Raw genomic sequence first — 25,396 nt, 5'->3', positions numbered from 1 at the left:
CACGATGGAAAAATTGAACAAAATTATCAAAGCCAACCGACAAATCGATGATCGCATCTCAAATAAATCTGTCATAATATTTCTCAAACATTCTTCCATCTCACCGTCATAGTTTGCAAAGTTTCGCGTATCTTTCAGCGGGTTCACGATTATTCTCGAATTTGCAGGTCTTCTCAAACGAATCTTAGAGTGTCAGAAAACGTGGGAGTTCTAGCGGAGAAAAGTCTCGTCGAGCACCCGGGATGGTAGTCGCGAAACAAAAGGGTGGTCCCGGTCGCTCGCAGGTGGAGACAGGGGGGATATTATCATAGCGGCGCAGAGGCGTATATCACTCGGCCACCCCTTTCGTTCCCGACAGGGATTAGCGCGAAGCTCTCTCTTGTTGCCTAGGAGAGAGTCACGAGGCGGCGGCGAGACGAGCGCGCGTGTGTGCGATTCGGCTGCCTCTGCGAGCCGGTGGCCAGCGACGCCCGTAAAAACGACGGACATAAATACCGGAGTTACCTGTGTTTTATGACGTGCTCGGGCCCCGAGCTGGAGGCGGCAGAATCCGAGGCAAAGCTCCAACTATCGACAGGCCAGATCCTGACCGATGTCCTCGCGCATTGCATTCGCTACTCGTCCTCGTTGCTTCCTCTTCCTCCTGCTACTCATACCACTAGTGTTGTTAGTGGGGCTGTTTTAGCCCGTGATTCATGCGATTCTCGACAACCCTTACTCGTCGATCTCATCATCTTCGAGCTGGGTTGCTGACTCGTTGCGTGCAAGGTGGTAGGGATCGTGGGTGCTAGAGTTTACTGAAGATTTCTTTGGACAGTTGTTATTGATTGGAACGTTTCCAAAAAATTCTTCATATCGGTATTGGTGAGATCATTGTCATTGGTAATATTGTCGTAGATGGTTCGTGTAATTTTAAGTAACTCTGAAATTCGAAGAAATTCACAGTAGTATTTCTAGAAAATTTTTCTCTATTATTATTATTAAGGGGATGTTTTAGATTGTGATTTAGGGTAGGTTCCATGTCTAGAAGGTGGTAAGCTTTTTTGGAGATTCTTTACAATTGTCATTCATCGTAGAGGATTCTCCATTATTACCAGTAATTATTTTTAGGCTAATTCAATGACTGTCGTGGTATAATTCGTAGATGGTTAAGTTCTCTAAAGATTCTTTATTTCCTGCTAAAAAGCTGAAAGATTTTGTGAGTGATAATGTTTTTTAAACATTCGTTTTTAAACTGTCATTCACTGTAACTTGTTATTTGAGATTGTGATTCATATTATTCTCGACAATGTTTCAAATAATTCATAAAGGGGAATTCTTTCATAAATTCTTCTTCCAAATGTTATTCATCGCAGCATTTCTCAAAAATTCTTTCAAGAAGAAAGTGGTCGAAATATTCCTCTTATCAATCAACCTTCAACTATCGTTTTGTGGAATTGTAAAACACTCCTGTTGCTCGAGATTCCACGCTGAACGGAACTTTCATTTCATTCGACTATATTCCTCTGAACTTTCAACTCTTCAGCGAAGTTAGAGACGCGTGGAAATGATTTAATAAGTCGTAAAGATCGGTCGACGTTGAAGAGGGTCGAGGTTCTTTTTCATAGACCTCCAGATCTCGCCACTCCCGCGATCATGGAACAGCTGTTGCGACCATCGTTGCCGAAATTTCGCTTCGATCGTGCGTGACTCACCCTCTTATTCTAATTAATCGCCTGCCCTTCGTTTCTGCTGCTAAAGTAAATTCCTCCGAAGAAACTTGCTCCTTGTAACCAACGGTTAGAAATATACCGTAGACCCAATTTCGTGGTCCAACTATACGCGAATTTGCTATAGTTCCAACTAGACGGGACTAAACAATCGGCTGAAGGTTGTTCTTATGGGCTTCTTTCCGGAAAGCTAAATAAAGTTTCAACATCTTTAATTTTTGTACAATGTATTTCTGTCCTTATTTAAACAAAGTGTTCATCGTATTACATGATTTCTATGAATGTTTCTGCAAGTTATATCGCAGAAGAATTATGCCTCATTAAATCATGAAATTGTAGATTCCATGACAAACAGAATATAGAACAAGATCAGATTTATAGATATATTCAAGAGATCATTTTTTATAACGAGCCTTCCAATTTTTAAACTCAATTTTCCAAGGAGATGAGCCCCCTAATACAATCACGTCGTTCTTGATTTTCGTTTTACTTCGAATCATAGAATCATCCTGATTTCTCTTGTACCGCGAATTTAGACGTGTACCTAATCAGATTCGTATCGAACGAATAAATTTATAAGCCGTGAAAAGACCTGTCTGGTACCAAGAAATCGGCAGTGCGGAGCGAAGGGTTGGAGAAACGTCGTCGAAATTCACAGAGAGATTCGGTGGATTTCGTCGACCACCTCAGCGACGTTTTTTCCCAATTAAAAATTAAAAAATCCAGCCCTCTCTCAAGTAAAGGATCACGCAGGAGACACGAGATGGGAGGGCTTGGCCAGCGAGAGGGAGAAACAGTTCTACGGCGGATGACTGCACCGAGATTTTCTACCGATTAAACATTATTTTTCCTGCTGGTCTCCGCTCCTCTCGTCGTACGCGCCTGGACCCGGCCTTCTGTTTCTTTTTACATATGCTAATTCCACGCTCTCCACGTTTTTCCTGGCCCTTTTCAACCGTGCGCCGTGCTCTCGCTCCGATGAATCCTCGACTCGATGTCGACGTGTCCTGCCTGAGAGATTCCTCGCTCGCGCTATCGTTGCGCTTCGATTACCCGTGAACGAGGCCCAGCTTCGTCTCGTTTTCTCTCTTTCTCTTTCCCTTTGTAGCTTGTCTCGGTGTATATCTACGCTCGTTCCCTCTTCGCGGATCGTTTCTAACAAACGCTGGTGTATTACGTAGCGTTGTTGGTAATTAAAGGTAAACTTCTTTACAAGTTTGAACGTTGGAAGATAGAATTCCGTGGATAGATGCGAAATAATACATGTGGATTGGAGGATCTTTTTCCAGCTTCAAATTGGAATCAGAACTATCTTTAATAGTTAGAGTGATTTGAATATTTCAATAATTCTCAGATTGGTTTTAAATTTTGCTAATATGATTATGATAGACAATGAAATTTCAAAATGCTTTGCATAACGCATGTAATATGGGTACAAGAATTTTATACGGTAAATATTCACAAATATCTACCTCTAATCACTTTTAATTGCTATTTTTCATTAATTTTCATTCAAACGTTTGGTTCACAAAACAGTTTAGCAATAGCTCATTTTCCAGACATTTTTCGTTCGAGAAAAAAGATCGCTTCGGCTTCGATAATCCCGACGGAATTACTTTCCACGGAGTCCCTCGGCTTTGGTATTTCGACCGCGATAAAAAGAATTGCCGGCAGATTCTTTCTCCTCCGACGGCAAGGAAAAAGCATAATGGCCGCGTGTTTACGGGCTCGCGATAGTCTACGTCCATTTACACGACAGGGATTTGCACACCGCGAGAAGACACGAGAGAACGTTCGCGTACACCCTAAGTTTGCCCAGGGATCATGCAGTGTTAAAAACTCCCCTGTTTACCGGCGAAGCTCGTAGCCGAGGGTGGCTCGGATCGTTATTTCAGAGTGTTTGTCGTGTTTTAAGATTCTGACGTTTTGACTGGCCGAATCGCGGCGAAATGAGGCTCGTGTACGCTTCTATCGACTGGCCCTCTTTTTATTCCCAACGAAGACTTTTCAGTCTCAGCGATCACTTCAGTCAGGGAAATGCATTTTTCGTTGCATTTTACGTTGCGACGTTTTTAAAAAACAACGATCTAATCGACACGTTGACGAGTCGTAAGATTAAAAAACAGTTGCGAAGACAATATGGTTCGACAAGTTTTTATATTTTTTTAGATTTCAAGCTGGCTGATATTTGACTTCTCTCTTTTGTAATTTACCAAGATCAATTAACTTACAAAATTAATATTTACTTCCATTGAGTCAGAAACGCGACGACTTATCCATTTCTGTTACTTCGTTAAGAATTAAAAATACTATTATTTATATCAAAAATACCACGATTTTTAAAGAAATGGAATTTATTACTGGATCAGAAATAATTCGAAAAAAGAAGGAAGATAATTTTCATAGACAATATGGCCTGAGAAATTGAACGCTTGGAGGATATGTAGGCTGAATTGAGAAATTATGCAGAAGGCTGCAACAGGGCGCAGATTGATGCGTGGAAAGGCAGCGTTTAGCACGTAACGAATTACGATTTCGGCGAGCGTAGACAGGTGGAGGGCAGCAGACCTCAAGGGGGAGGATCGTTCTTCCAGCGAGTTACACATAATGCCTCATAAACACCCTCAAAACGCCTGCCATCACCCTCGATTCGCGCCGCCACCGCCATCACGAATCTGACACCGCACCGGCAATAAACTTTGGCCTTGTTAGCCCTCTGCTTCCACCCTCGGAAATCTCTGTATTCTATTTCGAATAATTTTTTTCCTCACCCCGACTGTGTTTTTTCTATTTTATTCCAGGGATTAAAAGGCATCGATGAATTTTTGTCATCGCTTTTTACTCGAGTCGAAAGTTAAATCATTTGAAAGAGTATCGTATAGTGGATTTTTATTACTTTACTATTAGAGGAGCTTCAACTAGAAAACCTTTTTCTTTTTAATTTAATTTCTATTTTGAATTCTTTCACTTAACGCTTTTAACGTTGTTTGTTCTTTTACTGGAATTGAAGGGCATGAACCAAATCTATATTAGCAGAGTTTGTTAATTAATCTTTTTCCACGTCTTCTCTATGCACCAGTTTCTTCATATAATATATGTTGTAATTATTTCGACAACTACATCGAATTTTTATCTCTAATTGGAGAAATATAATGATTGAGAATGTACACGTGATTTTTGTACAGGTTTCAGACATTTTTGATAGCATTTAAGCGAGGAGAATTGTATGTGCACAAGCGCAATTTTATTTGCAGCATTGCTATTTATAAAGATATCTTTTTGTAAAACGAACTATGTAAATTAGTTCTGACATACCAAATAAGTTGAATAATATCGATGCGTATCTAATCTACATACCCAGTAACAATTTGTCATTTATGATAACGTTATACCTAAAGGAGTGAAATTTCCACAACATCAAAATTGGCTAAATTTTTCTTCATAAATTATCCTAGTTCTGAGATTCGAACCAACTTGTATGATCTTATTATTTTGAAATATCACGATCTAATCGTATTAAAAAAAAAAAAAAATACGTTGCGAATGCAGACTCGTCACTTGGTCACAAATATTTTACGAAGCAAATTGAAGTATTTCGAAGGGTTAGAAACAAGAATGTTCGCATCACGAAACGGAACACGCGGAGAAGCAGAACGTTTCCTGGGTGACGTTAAACGTCCGGAGTTGAATATTTCGCTGGACGACGGCGGTAAGCCGGTTAAATGTCGTGGTTCACCGTAAAAACCCGGTCGTTTGCCGTCCAAGCCACGCCGCCATAAAATAAAACTGCGCAACCGCGTGCGTGTATGCACGCCGACCCCATTATAAGCCGTATAACTCGGCGCTCGTAGCACGAAAACTCGCGTAAGTGCCAGCTTTTATTTCATCGTTTAGCCTGTGACCCTCCGTCGATGTGTCCCAGCTGATCGTCAAATCGACGTTAAAAAATCTTGGCTGAAAGTTGAAAATCGATGATCACTTCTTTCGTGCGTTTAATTCGTAAAATACTTTTATGAGTGAATGTTAGTGAATATTAGTGAATATTGGTACATTGTTGATAGCTAACAGTGATTCTGTTTTATGCATACGCGTTCATTATCGATAATTTTATGTGGAAAATGTTAAATTTGAACTTGGATTCACAAATGTTCTTTAGAATTGGATTTAATCTCATAATCAAATAAAATAATAGTTTTGACGTGGAATTGGGTAACAACTGTGTAACATTCGCTTAAACCCTGTAATATTCGTCAGCAACTTGCTGGAACTTCGAAATGGCTTTCCTACGAAAGAAGAAAATATGACTATCATGTTTTTCATCTGCGGTCTTCGCACGGTAATTACAAAAATACAGGCGACTCGTTAGTCTTGTTACAATATTTGAATTTTTGTACTTCAGTCTCATTTTTGTTTTAATAAGCAGAAAAATTGTTAATGTTTTAAGAAAAGGTTTAACATAGATTTGAAACGAGAAGTCATGTTATACTGTTGACAGTTCTTTCGTGTTTCGCACGAACTATAGATACTCTTTAACATTATAAAAATACAATTGCACCGATAATGATCAGAAGAATGTAGCAGGGTTAGGGATCAAAGATTAACAACTTTTAATATGTAACTAAATGTTACATATTACATACATAAATCGGTATAATTCAAGCGATATTGATCAAAGTAAATAGATATTTTAGTTAGTTTAGCAACATGATTATATAGATTTATCATCTAAACATCATCTAAATAAAAATCAATATTAATATTAACAAAATCACCTGTATATTATCAATAATTGTAAAAAAGGAAAATCCGAAACCCCAATGGGAACACTTTGACGCTTTTGGTAATTCTAGTGTTAAACTTCCATAAAAGCTATTATACTTTGCTCATTTTATCCAACAATTTAATTATCCAATACATCTCGTCTTATTAAAAAACAGAAAAATGTAGTCCTCTTTGAACACGCATTTCTCAGCTTCAAAATGTACATCTTTTCTATCTGACAAAAGATACCTTTTACAAGCATAATCTGTTAATGCATCGGCGGATTCGAAATGTCGACGACAAAATTTGAGGTAGAAAAATCGAGCTGCCGCTGATTGAAGCGACAGGCTGCATCTCGACGAAGGTTTGACAGGGGCATCACGGCCGTGGATCGAGCGATCGAATCGGTCGACAGGCCGGGTATCGGTGGAAAAGGTGGAGAGGACGAAATCGCGCGTAACAAACGGCCGTGTACATTTGTCGGGGGATGGGCTCGCGTTTAGCCCTCCCCCCTCGACATTAACATATTCCGGCCGATTCAGGGCAAACATCGACGCAGCGGCGCCACTCGTTCACCCCTTACTTCCGGCACATTTGTGTTTTGTTTCCAGCGAACGCACCCCGCGAACGCGCGTCGCCGTTTTCGCGAACAGTTGGCCGCGTTTCTCGCGAAAAACGCGTTGGCAAGGCGCGTGCTAGGGGTGGTTTTGTCGTTAGGGATGTTTGTTGCGCTTCGACGAAAGTCGTGTAAGAGTATTCCTAGCTTTTTTTTCTGAGCATTTCTCCTCGTCGGAGAATTTAGTTTGGTTGTGTGCTAATTTTTGGTGATTGTTTTTCTTATTTGAAGGTAAATATGTTTTTTAGTGAGAATGTGTTTTGCAGAGGTATATTATCGTATACTTTAAAGTGAGTTTGTAGTTTTATATACTCATTTAATTGCGAATCATTTTATATAAACTTCCAGTGAAGTACATCCATTTTGTACAACATTTTTATATCTTTATTCTTATATTTAAATACTTGTACTCTTGTATCTACTTGTATTTGTAATTTCTTGTACTAATTTCCTATCTACTATAAACGAGGTTTCTTGTATTTATAACAATGAAATAGCGCGAAAGCGCGCGGAGAATCGGTGTAAGCAGAATCAGACTTACAGAATAGACAAATCTTGTTTTAAAATAATTCGCTTTAAATTCCGAGAATTCTCAGCTTCAGAAAGTTTATTGGATTTGGCTTTTGTCCTTTTTACGTTTCTTATCGTAAATAATAGTACTACATGAATTTTTTATTATCGTTAGGTTCGAAAGAAGTTGTTAGGAAACTGAGGTGTGATCTCGTTTTACCGCCTGGCGATAATTCCGTCGACATCCTGTTTTAAGTCTCTACTTTTGTTTCAGGGAAAAGCTTCACCTTGACGATTATGCTACAAACATCGCCACCTCAAATAGCCACTCTGTCGAAGGCGATCAAGGTCACCGTCGATGGACCAAGAGAACCCAGGTCAAAGACAAGTAAGTGTTACAGGGTTTTACCAGCAGTAGGTAACTCAGCTTTCAAACTTGAACAGACACAATAGATGTTTAATCATCTGCTTATATTTTTGAAAATTTGGAGTGGATTATTACGAAGTAGAAATTTGAAGAAGCTTTTTGAAAAAAATTTAATTACGTTTTCGAATACTTTTATTCTCCTAAATATATAAATATGAATTTAGTTGGATGGAACATCTGCACTTAATTAGATGCAAATAATTTACGAACGCAAGTGACAGTTAACTCACCAACTAACAAACTATCCTCCTTTTTTCTATTACTGCGCATACCTAATAGTTGTATTTCTTTTTAACGCCATTCATTTTTAGACGCAGAATTTTTAAAAAGAAGGAGAAAAGAAAAATAGAAATCATCTTCCGAAATCACTGATATTCACTAAAGCTCCATCAAACCTTAACCCGTTGCCTTACAATTTCTTTAGCTAATACTTTCCAACTTTAACTAATGTAGTACGGGTCAAATCACTGGATGAACAAATACTGATAACTAATTATGTAATAGTTATAATAAATTGTAGTAAACTTATAGAGAGCTCAAGTAACAATTATCGAATAGCTTACATCGTAAAAATATCAAATTTGATAGAGATATTGAGAACAGTAATAATCTACGAAGAGAATACAAAGAATGAAAGTCACTGGTCAACTAAAAATGTTAACAAATTGTAGTAATGATTAATAAAGAGCTCAGCTAACAAGTGAACAATTTACATCGCACGATGTTCAAACGCTGTTGTGAAGTTTGTAAAAAAATATGAGAAACGAAAGTCAGTGATTTGTCTCACCCCATATCACTTCAGATTAGAAAAAGAACACACGTTATAATATACCACACGAATTCACGTTGCGTTTCAGGACACCAGGCCTTTCATCCCTTCCACTTCGGGCCCAGGCCGTTCCCTTTCGGCCACCCTCAGGATCCTCTGGGATTCAAGTTGTCCGGTAAGTGTCTGCCGATAGAACACTCCGTCCAGATCTGCTACCTGCCGGTATGGCACCATAGTACAGCATCCACCTCGTAGCTCGTCTCCAGCTCCAACCGGATAACTAAGTTTACAACCCTGCATCATCCCCTTTGCCGATGTCGCGAAGGCAAGCTTGCTCCACTCAGTCTTGGCTTGCTTGGTGGCTACGAAGGGTGTCAAAATTGAGCGTCGGCAGGCGCCGACTCAAAATTGAGTTTTGCCACGGGGCGTCTAAGTGGAGAAGACTCTGATTAAGCCCCGGCCTTTCGTTTGTCGACGCCACTCTTCGCCGAAACTTTGCGCCCCGTTTGACGAGCGACTTCTCGCGCTACTGAAATTTCCGATCGTCTTCGAGGGAAACAGCCGCTAGGCCCATACTTTGACTTTCCTTGGCGGTTGGAGAGGAACGGAAGGAACATTCGGTGGTTTCATCGTCACGACGATTCTCTAGGTTTAGATTCGTTTTGGTAAATTGTGGTGAAATTCGCCAGTGGCTATCAGCAAACGACTAAAATTAATATTGCAACTATCAAACTTGATTTTCTAACGAATTACTAAAATCCATATATTTCCAGACCTCTGTCATCTTGGGCCTCCAAAAAATCGAATATGGTTAATCCCGGGTACCACAGGTCTTCGTTATTTTCAACACTAGAAGGTTCCATCTCTGAAGCATCCATTTTTGTCAATTTATCATCACACGAGCAACCGCATCACAGGCTTCTATCCCGATCTTTAAAAGATCGAATATGATTAATGTCTTGATACTACAAGTCTCTATTACCTCAAACACAAAAAGTTTCATCTCTGAAGCATCCATTTTTGTCGATTTATTACTACACGAGAAAGCCAGAGCGAGCGGCCGGTTGCAGCGGCGATTTCCGGTGGCGGCGCATTCGACGAGCTAGTTTGGCGGCGCGGATTCCAATTCAAATTCGTTCGAAGCTCGAAATTTTGATGGGACTAGCCTCGAGCAGCGAGGGTCGGCTACTGATACTGGTGCACCGACAGTGTATTGTTTCGGCATGATAAGCGGCTTAACGGAGCTTCTCTCCCCTGCCTGCCCCCGGGGGTAGTGCGGAGTAGCAGTCCTGCCGTCGATTTCTCGTCTCTGCGCTCCTATCCATCCCCTTCTCTCTCTCTTCCTCTCCCTCTCTTTCTCTCTATCCACCCTTTCCAACCCTCCCTTTTGTCCTACCACCCCCGTGGTCTACTCAATCAAGGACCGCGCCCCCGTCGACTTTCTCCTCTTCTTCTTTCCTTCAGATTTCCCATAGTAATTTCAGCTAACGAGGACGGACGCAACAATTTCCAGGTCGGCTGCATAAAATTGTTCCACGGTAATCGCTGAGCGGAAGTGTCGCACAGTCTCGTGTCGTAACGCGGCTATACAGCACGGCTAAATCGAATTACCGAGCTGCGCGATGGAAGTTCGCCGCGTTGGATATTTTGCGGAGAACGCCGGCTGTGGCAGGAAAATAGAAGAGGATAGGGTACGACGTGGAGGAACAACGACTTCGTCAGTTCTATTTTTGCCATTGTCGAACTTGCTTGCCCTAGGTAGAATCAACTTTGTTGGAATTACTCTTGATAAGGTTGGTCGTGCTCGTATTTAAGGTTTTATGATAGGATCACTGTTCTCTGGTCTATCTTCGTACCTGTTTCAATATTCTTTTTATAAAAACTCATTTGAGTATCGAAATGTACATGACGGACGCGAGGAACAGTTTCAACGACCACTTTACCACGTGTCCTGGTTCCAGCGTCGTCCTATATTAAAGATATTCTCATCCGAAAATAGAGTATAGCTACAAGTCTTTGCATTTCTTTTGAAGTGGAGCTTCATAATCCAGTATGTAGAAGTTCCACTTTTACCCAAAAGTTGTTCGCAGTAGTAATCTTCTACAGGAAAATTGTCATCATCTAAAAACACGATTACACGCGAGTATTTTTATTCTTTTGCGACAAAACTCGACAACCAACTATGCGTGAAAAAAATTATACTTTTGTCAAAAATCTCGTCACACTCGATATTCAGCTTCCAAAGTCTCGATCTTCCGCTTTTAGAAAAATATTTCTTCGATTTCGAACCAACAGAGTTTTTACCCTTGTACTTCAAGCACAACCCTTACGTACCACGAGGAAGAATGTTCGTTCGCTAGTTCCTTAACCACCCTTCCACGACAAATTCAATTCTCCTTCGAAGGAAACGCGCTGTCGCGTAACTGGGTCGCAGTCGCGACCGACATCACCCTCATATCGATCGGTTTATTCCAAGCTCGTGTCCACCACTTTTTCAACCCTTTCGCTGGTAGTTCGACGGTCAGCGCATAGGTTGCGCCTCTGTCCAGTTCGCCGCTGGGGTCAGTCGGACAAGCGTTTCAACTTTCGCCCACCCTTTGCAACACCAAAGGGGCTATAGCCTATCGTTGTTCGGATAAAGACGCGTTTCAAGAGCTGGTTTATTAGATATCCGCGTCCGGGGGTTGATAAGGAGAGGAAAGGGGAAAGAGAAGCAGCGAGAGACGGCTGGCTACACCGAGCCAGGGGTTGTTAAGGTGCCCATTGAGGTGTAACTAGGGGGATGTTATTAAATTTCGTTCGGGCCTAGCTCGAGGGGAGGCTCGAATTTTATGCTATCCCTGAGGACCATCGAAGTCCGGTACAGAGTCTGTCTTTATTCCATCCTTGAATTTTCTCTTCTTTTGTTCTGTTTCTTTGAAGGTGTTCAAGAAGCGACGTATTCTATTGTTCGTCGGTATCTGGATACTTGTAGCAACTGTGTTTGAATTTAACTCTCGCTTATAAGTATCAGAACGCTTATGAAGAGTGAGGTTAACTTTAGAAGTTACTAGAAAATTATCAAAAGCTTTGGGATTGTTATCTCGCTTTTTAATTGTTAAAAACTTTGAGAACTATTATCTAAATTAGTTTTAAACTGCTAGAAAATGATTAAAAGCTCGCAAAGTAATTATTACTTGCTTGAGATTATAGAATGTCAGACAAATGAAGAATCCATATATTGGATGTTGCGATCAAACCTCTTTTCTACCTTCATGCGTGCTAAGATCGAATTCTTTCTTTCATTTATATCCACTAGATTCCTTGATTACTGCTCTTGGTTAACCGATCCTGTCATTCATACTGTCAATTTTTCTGTTGTATTTGTCGTTACTTGAACCGAGATTCTAGTTTGATTTTTAAGAGAACTCTGTGTTCTGCATCTAATTCGTTCAATATTTATTCAATGCGATTAGAGGATAGTGAAGACCAACGTACGATTGTTAAACTATTCATGTGCCTCTTATATTACTAGATTTTGCAGTATTAATCGTAATAAATAACTTTTTCAAATTTCTGGGCGGTTATCTTATATAAATGCAAATTTTTGTTAATTCTTATTAATTCGGATGAATCATCATATCTCACATGTAACCAGGTGTCTGTATATTTATAAACGAGAGATATATGTAACTGACTGTGTTTTTTAATTCTTCATTCGTCTTTGAATTGATTCCTCTTTCCTGCAACTATTAGCAGAAACTCGAAAAGTCTTTGTTCAAGGATTTATCAATTCGTCAGTTGAAGTTTCATCGTTGAAACTAATTTTCACGCAAGAAGAACGTTCCAAACTTTAGAGGATTCTTAAAAAATAATCATCTTATTTTTAGCTAGTAATTATCATTGATATTTTTCTTCGAAACTCTTTATCTTCAAAGATCATCGATTCGCGATCGGGTTGTTGCACAGCTGGACGATTGAATTTCAGAACGGGCAGCGACAGGGTGGAGGAAACACGAGGAAAATTAATGTATTCGGTGAGTGGCAACACGCGAGAAGATCCTCGTTGAGATTGTCCGAAGAACGAAAACAGGCCGATCACGTGGCTCCCGGGAGGGCGTCTTTGTCAATCTAGCTAAGGGGATGAAAAATCGCGAGAGCAGCCAGGGATTCGAGTTAACAAGAACAGCTCGCGCAGCTCGATTCCCAACTCACCCCGAGTTCCGTTGTTCCACCTCTTTCCACCCTCCAGTGTCAATTAACCGCCTACCAGGGGTTGGGGGTTGCGCCGGAAAAATCGCAACCCCTGTTTCAATAAGGTGGCCTTTACCTCATTTGGGGGAGATTGTTAGGAGCGTTCAGTTTAAAACTGTCGCGCGCCTTCGTTTCACGGATCGTTTTACAGTAGATCTTCGCAAGCTTTCTTTAAAGAGGACCGCTCGTTTTCTTCTCTTTCTTTCATTTCCTCTCCCCCCATGTATTGCTTCTTTTGGAAATCCGATATGGAAAATTTTCTCGGAGAAATATCTAATTGATTGTAGAAAACAGAAGGTGGATCGTGTTTTAGATCTACGATCTGATTGTCAAGTTCATTTTACAGGATTTTGTAGTACGAACTGCTATAAATGACTCCGTAAATCACGAAACAAGGAGTTTAGCATAGATATACGTAAACGAATGTTATAATATACAAGAAGCTTTGTTCATTTTGGGTTCATTAATATTTTAGTTACTTGTGCGTTTTGATACGATGAATTGTAGAGAAATTTAATCGGTCTAGAATTGCAGTTAATAATATTTTTCCTTCGAGATAATTTTCGAGGCCATCGACTGTTTTTTCAAGTGAAAACATCGGCGAGCTCTTTTATTCGTTGTATTGTACTTGTGTTCGAAAATGATTATTTGGAATGATCTTTTTAACTTCAATCTTATAAAACTCACTGTGTGAACGACAAGGAAACTGCTGTGAGTCTTTCTTTGACTTATACACATGTGTATATATATATTTGTGGACAACTTAAATTTTGTCAATTTTACAATGAAACAAATTCCAACAAATTTCACACACCTTTTCTACGTTGAATCTGTAGAATATTATAGAGTCGCTCATAAAATATTCCATAGAATATCTTAATTAGTTTATTTAGTTCAGTTCCGAGTTTCCGAAGAAACCAACCCCTAATCGAAAGGCAGGGTGTCGATTTTCAGACGGAACCCGAGTCCTTCTTAAAGGATCCTTTCACGTCCACGGAGAAGCGAGTAACCCTTGACGAGTGCGGTGCAGGATCCTTAAAGGTTCCCTTTTTAAGGGTTGCCTCTGTCCACCCCAGCGTCAAATCACGGCGGATCCTTTAAATTCGCGTCACATTTCACCCTCCTGCGTGTCTTGCAAGAGCCTCCTGGGGCGTCCCGTCTTTTAATCAGCCCTGGTGACCAGGAACTTTCGGTCGCGGCGACGGTAACTAATGATACCCTCTGTCCTTCTTCGTTCCCTAACTTCTATCGTTTCCTCTATCTCTTTTATCTTATAATGACACGAGAACCCGTAAACACAAAAAGACGGTAAATGAATTTAATGAATTTACATACGACCTTGTCAACTTCTAATTTACTTCAGTATAATTTCATTTCTTACGAGTTCTTAATTCATTCGATATTTGATGACATACATGTTACTTGACGTCTCTTCTAATTTTCAACTCGCAACTAAAGGAAGCTATTTGGTTACATCAGCGTCACCCAACCTTTTTTCGAGTTGTAACTCTTTCGTTATATTTAAATGACTTGCAACCTCTCCTTCTTATGCAGACAAATAATTTGGATATTATAATATTTCAAAATATAATTCTAATTCAGTATTAAGTGATTAAAATATAAAACTTAGCCAGCCTCAACTTCTTCAGAAACACCTTGCGTCTCTCTCCTCCTAAAATATCGAGGAGATTGTCTACTTTAGAGATTGTCACTCGTGACCCGAAAAAGTATTGGAATGGAATCGGCATCTCGAAACTCGTCAATTTCTATTTCCTCGTACATAACCGTATCTAGTCAAAGAACGAGCGAAGAATACGACGGATAGACGTGACTCGAAAGGGTAGCGAGGAAACCTGTACAATGAACGTTACGAAAAGTTGGCCGTTTTTATCCGTAACTTCAAAGAGGATGCAAGCGTAAATAAGAGAAGGAAACAGGCACCGAGGGTGAGAGGGGATGAAAGGTTGGTGTGCGGAGGGCGAGAGCGAGAGAGACAGCAATTTTCTCGTCCTTTCTCGAAATATCTCCTCGCAGAGCTTAGATCGGTGCCAGGGACCTTTCCAGGGTGGCATTTTAGGGGTTGCTGCGACGCGATAATGAGAACGGGCGCAAAGGGTGGGTGTGCAAAGACATCCGACCGTCGGTAGCGAGAGGCTAGGACGTGGGAAACGGGGGTTGGGGGTGGTGGGTCGGCGGCAGGTTAGAGGGACGGCGGGGGTAGTTAGAGAAGAAGCTGAAAAGAGAGAGAGAGAGGGGGAGGTTGAGCGAGCAAGCTACACAAGGGTTAACGCCTTAGCAGTAAGAAGGGCGTTTTAACTCCTGTTTTGCATAGATTTGAATAGATAAGGAGGACAGGAAAATACGCGAATTAATTTATTATGTATCTCTGGCTGGTTGCCGCCCGGAGGGGTTTTAAGCGAGCAACCCGAACGGAACCGGCTTTACTCTTTACTTTCGAGCCTGCCCGTCACCCTTTAGCCCAACGTCTTTAAACGCCACCCCCCCTAAGTTTCCCGACGGCTCTCACTCTCCTTTCCTCCGCTCTCTTTCTCTTTCTTCTAGCTATGACAAACGTAATTCGCTTCTGAATCTCACGGCTTAGAGTTTCAGGGAAGATGGAAAGAATCTGGAGGCGGGCGACGTACTTTTTTCTCTTGTTCGTTTTCTGTTTTCTTAATCGCTGTGCAATTAAGGAAAGAAGGAGATTTAACGTTTTCTATTGTATTTTCAGTCATAGCGTATGTTCTATGTGGGTAGATTTTAATCGTATGTTCAGTAGGTAGGAACATATGAAATGTCCAATTCTTAAGGATTCATATTTTACTGAGTTCTGGAAAGAACATATGTAGATGTTTATGTAAATGTTAAGGGGTTAAAATTACCATTATTGTATTTCGAAATGATATATTAGATATGTTTATATTTATTTTGAGAAAGGGAAACATTTCGGAAATTGGTATAACAAGGTTATTTCCAATGAGTGTCTTACGTATCACAGATAAATACTACTAGTTCCATGGATACTCCATACGCGATAGACTATAACAAAGCTGTGTAAGCCGTTCTTATTATTTAGTAATTTATTACGCATAGCTATTTTCTGTATTAATATTTCCAATATTCGACTTTCAATATCTGATTTTCAATATCATTGATTCGTACTACTAATTCGCGGTAGAAATTACTTTTTACCAAGATTATCATAATTCTACCATTTTCAATTTTAACGAAATTGACTCGATCAGTATATTTCATTCACGATTCACTTTAATGAGACTGTCTGCGTTACCTGTCCTTATTATACAATAATTTATTCCGACTAATTATCTCTAATCGTTACTTTCAACAATTGTCTGCCATATCATTGACTCGTACTACTAGCTGCCAATATAAGCTACTTTTTGCAAAGATTATCATAATGTTTTCAATTACATCTTTTATTAAAATCATTAGACGATATTATAGCTCTAAAAATTAGTCAACCACAAACTTCTCTGGCCAAGTTTCAAACACGACAAGTATCGAGAAATAACACGAACGCGTAACCCGACGTGTGGGGTGGTTAAAACAGCGGAGCACATTTTGAACATGCTGCTCGATAATACATCATCCCTTAAAGCTTCTGTACCCCGGTGGAAGGTACACATAAAGGCAACTAACCCTAGGGCCGTAACGTTTAAGCTTAACATTTCTCACCCCTTAAAGGGTAGCGGCTCCTTGAACCCTTTCAGCTCTCTGGCGTGGTTGTGTCTCTTTCCCTCCGACTCTTTCAGAGGCTCTCGCCTGGCTTCTCCCCTCATTAGTCTTCATTTGTTTTCGGAATTATCGCCCGCCACCCTCCAACCTGGCACGCGAACTCTCTCCCCCTCCGAAAAGGGTGCCAGCCGTTTTGGGGGTTTATTAAATTGAAAGTATGTTACGAGCTGGTTGAAACAGATACGCGCCGCTGTCAAATACCGAAACTCTCCAGTTCCGTTCTATCAGCGATTAGGAGAACCGAAATTCCCTCAATTCTAAGGGATGAGATTTTGCGAATTTTCAAATAAGAAATCTTTCAAAGTGTCACATATAAAAACTTGGGAACTTTCGAGTATAGAATTGTGCAAAGTCTCAAATATAAAAAAAAAAATAAAATTTTGCGGAGTCTCAAACACAGAAGATTAGGAAAATATTAGGAATATAAAGGTTTGGAAAATTTCAAGTATAAAAGTTTACAAACTCTCAAGTATACGATTTTGGAACCTTTTCGCATACAGAAATACATTCCTCGGTATGAAAGTTTCTATTAATACGTTCGAAGGTTTAAGGATATCTTCGTTTAAAATAAATATGAATTCCTGTGCGAAGATTCGAGGGTGGATTTTCAGAGAATAGGCAAGCAAAGTCGTCACTTACGGCGCATCAGGTACAGGAAACCCTTGGCCTCCTTAAGCTCGCTCACAGCGTAGCTTTCGCGCGCCTCTTATCGTTTTCTTAATCCCCTCATAAAGTAGCTGCATCCTACAACCTTCCACCCCTCTCTCTGTCTCTCTGTCTCTCTTTTCCTCTGTGAGTTTCCAGCTGGGTTGCTCGTAGTTCCACGACGATGTGGTAGAACGCGAGATAGTGGTGTCCTCTCTGGCAAGCTCGGCTTAAAGAGAGCTTAAAAATCACCCCTTCAACCCCTACCGAGCTTTTTCCATCCCTTCTACCAACCATATAACTGTTGGAGGGGATTCAATGGCAGCCAATAGCGATGGTCGCGAGCTATGTACGCCACGCCCACGTTCCAGTGACCAGACAATCCTCCCCACTCTTTAACAGACTTCCCCTACTTGTCACCCCCGTTGTGATCCCTACCCCTGAAGCCGGTGGCTTCGGAGCTTTCACGGAATTTTTAAACTGCCCCGCACAGATGACGGTATAATCTGCTATTGATCAAGGTGTTTCGAAAAACCGATACCATACCGATGACTACGGGCTTCACTTTTACTCCTTTCCACCCCCAAACGTCCGCCACCCCTGCTCGCGAGCTACAACTCGTTCCGCCGCGGTTTCCTAACTTCTTTACTCGATCGTTTCTGTTAACGCTTCCACTTCTCCTCGTTTTTATCGTGTTAGTTCCAAGATCGAATATTTATCTATTTTTATATCCTCTGGGGGATGAGTTTTTCGATGATTCGATGTAATGGATATAATCAGGATTAATTTCTTCTTTTTTTTTTACCTTGGTTTTCGTTTGTTTAAGAAGAAGGAAATGGAAGTTTAGGGGGAAGGGTAATTGCGTTGGAACAGGTTAACCTTTGTGATGTCCTGAATTTAATTGTATAGCTGCATATGTGAACGATTCCCATGGTCACCCGGTATCGGCTAGAATTGAAATAAAAAAGAAAGGTGATCGATCGTTTCTCTATTCTCTGTTGGATAAATTTAACTGTCCATCCACGTCAAACGTTCGCTACGTCAAAGAGAAGCGTTTCTGTACCTCTATCTGTCATCCGGCGATCGTTTATCCACCTGACATTATATAACATTTCCACATCTCCTCCAGAGTGCGTTTCTTTTTCAGTCTCGTTGCTATTTATTGCGGTCGTTCCTCACGTTCTATATTCATCCTGGGCCAAGATTGATTCCTTTTAAACGTGACGTTCAATTTTTTATTGGATACGAAATTGACTCTTTGAAAATAGAAAAACCTTTAATCGATATAGTTTGAAAATAAAAGTATAACATGGTAATTACGTTGTGTAATAAATTCGTTCACTATCTAATCTATATTTTCAGCCGCGGCCTACGAACATATGATAATATGAACATATGTAATGTGCACAATTGTATCATTTAATGTAATGAGAGATAGACGAACGTTATGAGTGTTTAGTAAAAGAATTGATTTTTGGTATACATGTGGTTGGATCTCCTTCGTGTTACACAGTGCACGTTTACAATGTTCCAAATTATAACAATGGAATATTTACTGTACTATAAATATCGGAACATCAATTATCCTAATATTTACAGAAATTTTGTTTACGAATAATCGTCGAATAATTTAAAGAATACCAAAATTCTGTTCGTAAAAGGACAAAATCTTTATGAACTAAAATGAGCGCAGTTTATAACTAGCTTAATCTACTTGCAGAGGATAATAGAACAAAATAATACATTTCTCAGGATCATCTAAAGAAATATGAATGAATTTATTACACAACCAAATACGTCTGGAAAATTACAAAATTGAAGAATAATTTACAAAAAAAGAAAACAGCTTTTTCTCGTTTTGAGAAGGACTTTGGTCTTTATCGATCGAAGAAACGGTGGCCAAGGCGCTGGCCAAAAAGCCAAGCGACTGACAGACATTATTTTAGATCTCTTGGATTGCACAGGCTTGCAACACCTGGGTCTGGAGCAAGGAGCCAGCCAAGGGTGGGGTGGATTACCTCGCGGCTCTCTTCCGCCGCACTGTCTTCCGCCGCCTCCCGGTCACCATTCGCATACACATCCTCCGGCAGCTGGTGCGTCGGCCTTCAATCCCTTCCACCACAGCATCGAGCAAAGATCTCCTAGACTTCCTGGACCTAACTCTGGTAAGCCGTTTTTAACTTTATCGTCTTATAAATAAACTGCGGATCTTTATGTGTTTGTGGATTGTTGCAAGCTGCAGCGATGCACATAATGTGCGAAAATATAAAGCGCATCTTTATATATTTATGGAATATTTAACGCGACAACGCGTAATGTAGAAAAATATGCTGCGCGAAATAATTAGAAGATAATTTGCTCCGTGTAATTCTGATTTTTATACGAACTATCTGCCTGCGTGTCCTTTTAATTGTTTTAACACTGAAATTAGCAGCGCGATTTAAATGATCAATTTGTAGTATTCTAAAGGGTATTTTTAAAGACTTTTCAAGATTTCAATGATTTTGGTAAACTATATGGATGATGGGATCACTCATTATATATTTTGTATGATTATTCGTAATAGTTTATATTAATATCGATTATATCAATTATTTGACTTTTTTGAACAGCTCGTACAAATCCTTGTATAAGGTGATAAATTTATAAATTTGCATAAACATCCGTAGTTTACATAAAAGGCCATGGCATGCTGCAAAAAAAAAAAAAAAATAATAATTATCCTCAAATGATAGAAAGAATTAGATTTAATCGAATTATTCTTTCCAATGATCTTGTTTGTACGATCTGTAAAAAGGATATCAGACCGTGGTAATAGTGTCAGATGATTTATAGATGTTTGGCAAAGAGATGAAAACTGATTGGTCAATGGGTTTCTTAAAGAACCGTCCAGGAATGATTTGGGTCCAATCAGCGTGTCCGTCAGGGAAGTGACCCCGACCACGTCACCTGGTAATCCTGGACCTGGATTACTCACGACGGCTACTGTTGCGGCACCAACGCCTCCGGCGGAACCTACCACCACCACTACTACGCCTAGCCCCTCTGGACATCATTCACATTTTCAAGGTATCGATTCACTTCAACCAAATCTTTAAATTAACATTATAAAACTAACACACACAGAGATAAACAGAGAATAAATAAAAAGTCATATAGTTTTAGATTCTAAACTTTCACGATGATTAGACGATCACGGTGATGGCACATTGATGGTTCTTCGAGCTTCGATCGTATTTTCGAATGCTTCAGTTCACTTCCTCAGGGCAGTCCCAAAGAAGTTTGGTGGACATTCCAAATTACTTCTACAAGGTACACCTAAAAAGGTGTGCTTTAAAGCGCAACGTACTATTAAAGATACGATCGAAACTCGAAGAACCAAAAATATGTCAATTATATAATAATATAATAAAGAGTTCGGATTTAACAACAAATTCCATTATAACAGTATGAAAAGAGCAACATGCCGAGAAATCGTGTCGAAAAGAAGATATCTTCTCTGTTAGCGATTTAATCTGTTTTACACAAGTCGAGGATTACAACTGCCTATTAAAATATACTTACGGAACTCAAATATTAGGTTAAGTAAAAAGTTCTGAGCGTTTTTCGCTAGATGTCTTTAGTGAGCCATATCTCACGATGTGCACATCGCATCGAGTCATAGTATACACCGATTTCAAGGTGATATTACGCATCAAAAAGGTTCTTTGTCAGTTTTGTGTTCGGTGAAGCCAGTTGTGTGTTACAGCGTTCGAAAATGGAGATAAAAAAAGAGAAAATTCGATACATTCTTCAGTACCACTACGACCAAGGTGAAAAGGCGGAGCAGGCGGCCAAAAAAATTTGTGCTGTTTATGGACCCAGTACAGTATCGAATGCAACAGCAAAGCGGTGGTTCCAACGATTCCGTTCTGGTAATATGGACGTCGAAGATGAGGCACGCTCTGGTAGGCCAATCGTCGAAAATGTGGATAAAATCATGGAAATCGTCGAGTCGGACCGGCATGTGAGCACTTATTCCATTGCCCAGGAACTGAAGATTAGCCAGAAAACCGTTTGGAACCATTTGCATAAGGCTGGTCTCAAGAAGAAGCTCGACGTATGGGTGCCACATGAATTGACGCAAAAGAACCTTTTGGACCGAATTGATGCCTGCGATTCTTTGTTGAGACGTAACGAAATCGACCCATTTTTGAAGCGGATGGTGACTGGCGATGAAAAATGGGTCACATACGAGAACAACAGCCGAAAAAGATCGTGGTCCAATCGCGGTGGGCCGGCCCAAACGATCGCCAAGCGTGGATTAACGGCCAAGAAGGTTTTATTGTGTGTTTGGTGGGATTGGAAGGGAATCATCCATTATGAGCTGCTCCCATCGGGGCAAACACTTAATTCGGACCTCTATTGTCAACAACTGACCAGACTGAAGCAGGCGATCGACCAGAAGCGGCCAGAATTGGCCAATAGGAAAGGTGTTGTGTTCCATCAAGACAACGCCAGGCCGCACACATCTTTAACGACGCGTCAGAAGCTCCGAGAGCTTGGCTGGGAGGTTCTATCGCATCCGCCGTACAGTCCAGACCTGGCACCAAGCGATTATCACCTTTTTAAGTTTTTGCAAAATTTTCTTGATGGTACAAAACTGGCCTCAAGAGAGGCTTGTGAAAATGAGCTGGTCAAGTTTTTTACCAATAGGGACGAGGACTTCTTCAACCGCGGAATTATGAAATTGCCTTCAAAATGGACAAAAGTAATCGAACAAAACGGCGCATATTTAATCTAAATCGAATAATCTTGACTATGTTAATTTCATCGTCGAAATAAAGCGAAAAAGCGCTCAGAACTTTTTACTTCACCTAATATCACCTCTTATCTTAAACTTCGATATCCAATTTAAATCTTATGCCTGAACTTCAATCTCTAATTTATCTCGATAAATTAACAAAAAATGAAGAATTCATAGAACTGATATAATCACTTTAACGATAGGTCTTCATCTTCTGGGGGCCACAGGGTCTATCTTCGGATCGATATTCGCTCCGTTGCTGCCACAATCCTCTTGGCTCTACAATCCACTCTACCATACGCAGCAGTACGTCTTAGAGCCGGAATGGCATGCTCTAGCGTTAAGAATGGCCCAGCAACGGCTCCAGAGACCTGACCAGGCGCGAGTGGAAGAAATGAGAAAACTTCGTGGCAGCAGTAGCAGCCCAGAATCCGCGTTGAAGGAAGAAAAACGTCGAGACGACGATCAAGATGTTCTTCGTAGATCAGGTCTGGACAGTCCTGACGGAAGCATAGAAGTGGACGATAGGAACGAGAATGATGCAAACAGAGATCGCGTGAGGAGCGACGAGTCTCTTCCGGAACAGGATTCTCCAAGGATCTCTCCCATTAGAAGCGACCTGGAAGACACTACTGACGTCACATTTCAAGATGCCTCTGTTCACCTAAGACCTAGTATAGAAAATTCGAACGATCAAGAGATCACGAACGATGAGATTCCTCGCAGAGATCTGAAGATTCGTCTGGAAGGCACTGTGGATCTCAGTACAAAGAAAGGACAGGATAAAGAGAACGTAGGACAAGATCTTACCACCAGGAAGAAAGAAGACGATACCGACGTGGAGAGGGAAGGCGTGCGAAGCAGAAGAGAGAGAAGCCCTAAGCCTAGACAAGTCTGGAGACCGTATTAAACGAGGATATTCTTCATTCGATAGATAAATATCGAAATTTTACGTGATGGTCTTGTTGTAAATTTCAACCAGATCTGCCTCGATTAATTTAGGGTCTGTTTTAATATTAGACAGTCGTACGGCCAGGTGATTATAAGAGAGATTTGTATCGATGTAGATGAGCCTGACCAAGGTTCGTGGAAAGCTCAGAGCCTGGTCCTGGAACCAGGAATTATCATGGACTCGAGGACTAACCAGGGTTTACGTTCGTATAGTATGTAAATATATAAGCGGCGTCCAATTATTATTTAGGTTACTATTTCGCGTACGTGTGAAACGCTACCCATTGTCATTTCGAGTGAGATTAATCGATTTTTTCGAACGATCTTTATCACACCAGTCCTGATTTTCGTTTCAATGGACACAAGGTTGATAGAATCTCGCGAAACTTCAACTCCAACGAGTTAGGTTATTATCAAGGTCTGTGTGTGATAGGTATCGTTCGATTCTTTCTCGTCGCGGTAACTGTGAATCCGTGACATTGTAAATATCACTGACTTAAAGAGTCCAGGCCAGAGTCACGTGCCTCTAGGCTACCCCATCTCCTTTTTGTTTTCTCGCCTCCTTTTATGAGAGACATTAATCGACCGTCAGAAAGTGTACGTAACGAAGATCAAGTATGAGTCGATGTGACTGGCCTCGACGATGAGTTTCTTTCACTGTTTAAGTACATCATCAAATAAAGTAATATCATCCGTTCCATGAATGACCATCTTCTTACGCAGCATTCTCTTCGACACCAGCCTGGCCTGGTCTTCAAATAGTAAGTACTGCTTTCATCTGTTAAGCTCCGATATTTTACGTAATAACTCGTTGATTTTACAAGATACATTTTTTAGATTTGAGATCGTGATTTTTATTATTGTGGGACTGTTTTGCTAGCAAGGAACAACGTTCCATAACAGTTCGTGTTTATTAATTTCTTAAATATTTTCTTGTTTCGGCCTAGGTTTGGAACATAGGAAATCTATTTACTTTTTAGAGATTACTTTTAAAACGTCTTTGACAATTACCGTTCGTAGGACACAGTGATCTATAAAAATTAGTTTCTGTTAACATTTCTTACACAGTACTACGAAGGAAACTTTCAGAGTTTTAAAAAATCTCGAATTCCTCGGAAACTTAAAGAGAAGGGGAAAGGATAATTGGTTCCTAGTAAGTTTTAACAGATGTCTTTACTTTCACGAGATTTTCGGATAGAGAAAATTCGTTAGTTCCATCACAGAGGAAATTTTAAAAATTCGAACTCTTCGAAAACTCGAGGAAAGGAAAACGAACCGGGTCGTTTGGCGACTCTATCGATTTATTGGAAGATTCTTGATTAGGACAGGAAAATTTCGCAAACACCCGTCACGTTTCGCGGATCGATATCCTTTCCAGTGGAAGGGTGAGAATTGGCCGATTCGCGGGGGCAAAATCGGCGAAGTCGCGGACGCGCGCCAACTAACCCAACCTAATCCGGACGGACGAGATATGCAGCAGATTCAATAATTCGCCACGATTGCAATCGAGCGGGATGCACCGCACGCAAAAACGGCCAGGCCCGATATCCGCTCGGTGAAAAGGTCCGCGTGATTGATGGGACACACAAAGCGACCCCTTCCTCTCTCTCACCCTCTCTCTCGTCCTCTCTCTCTTTCTCTGTTTCTGTCTCTCTCTGCACATAGCCTCAACATTCACCAACACGCCCTTCGCTTCCAACCCTTGTCTCTCTCTCTGTGTCCGTGTCACGTGGTTGAAATCGAGATAAAAAGACCGCAAAACAATTTTCTACATTATTTTCGGATGCGCCGCCCGATCAAATGAGCAATAATGCCCGGCACACCGCATTGCCATGAATCTTTCAAACGATGTATTCAACCGTGAGCGGCGTTGGTGCAGCGACGCGTTCCCAAACGATGAAAACGTCGCTCGTCTAATTACGATACAGGTAAATATCCGCAACGAGCCCGGTAAAAATAGCACGGAGATTCGAAATGGAACGGTGAAAAGTCATTAGAGTTACTTAGTTTTCAATAGTCAATTGGCCATCGAATTAGGACCATCTAGCATTTTAACTTTGAGTTTTAGTATAGATTTTTCGTGTTTTAATGCACTTATTATTTACCGTACTATTTACACGCTGAATTACTTATGTTGTAATGCATATAAAAGTACGACGTATTTTTGTTAGAATCCCACATATATATACATGTATATGAAATTTTACTAATTGCTAAGGCATTATACATATTT

At 40.5% G+C, this 25,396-nt stretch overlaps 1 protein-coding gene across 2 annotated transcripts in view; it reads left to right on the top strand.

Annotated features, from left to right (window-relative positions):
- The window catches only part of LOC138187313 (uncharacterized), a 36,006-nt gene extending 12,143 nt beyond the window's left edge, over positions 1-23,863 (top strand). For both annotated transcript variants that reach the window (XM_069127958.1, XM_069127959.1), the window contains exons 4-8: positions 7,871-7,984; positions 8,881-8,967; positions 19,391-19,591; positions 20,310-20,495; positions 22,416-23,863. In XM_069127958.1, coding sequence (XP_068984059.1) covers positions 7,871-7,984; positions 8,881-8,967; positions 19,391-19,591; positions 20,310-20,495; positions 22,416-23,122 — 1,295 coding nt within the window. In that variant the 3' untranslated portion in view covers positions 23,123-23,863. The remainder of the gene's footprint in view (positions 1-7,870; positions 7,985-8,880; positions 8,968-19,390; positions 19,592-20,309; positions 20,496-22,415) is intronic.
- Positions 23,864-25,396: the final 1,533 nt, after the last annotated feature.

Source organism: Bombus flavifrons, chromosome 14 (genome assembly GCF_040668555.2).
Source record: "Bombus flavifrons isolate JBK064 chromosome 14, iyBomFlav1_principal, whole genome shotgun sequence".
Taxonomy (NCBI): domain Eukaryota; kingdom Metazoa; phylum Arthropoda; class Insecta; order Hymenoptera; family Apidae; genus Bombus; species Bombus flavifrons.
The sequence above is the reverse complement of the archived record's forward strand: the minus strand, read 5'-3'. Positions and strand labels throughout refer to the sequence as shown.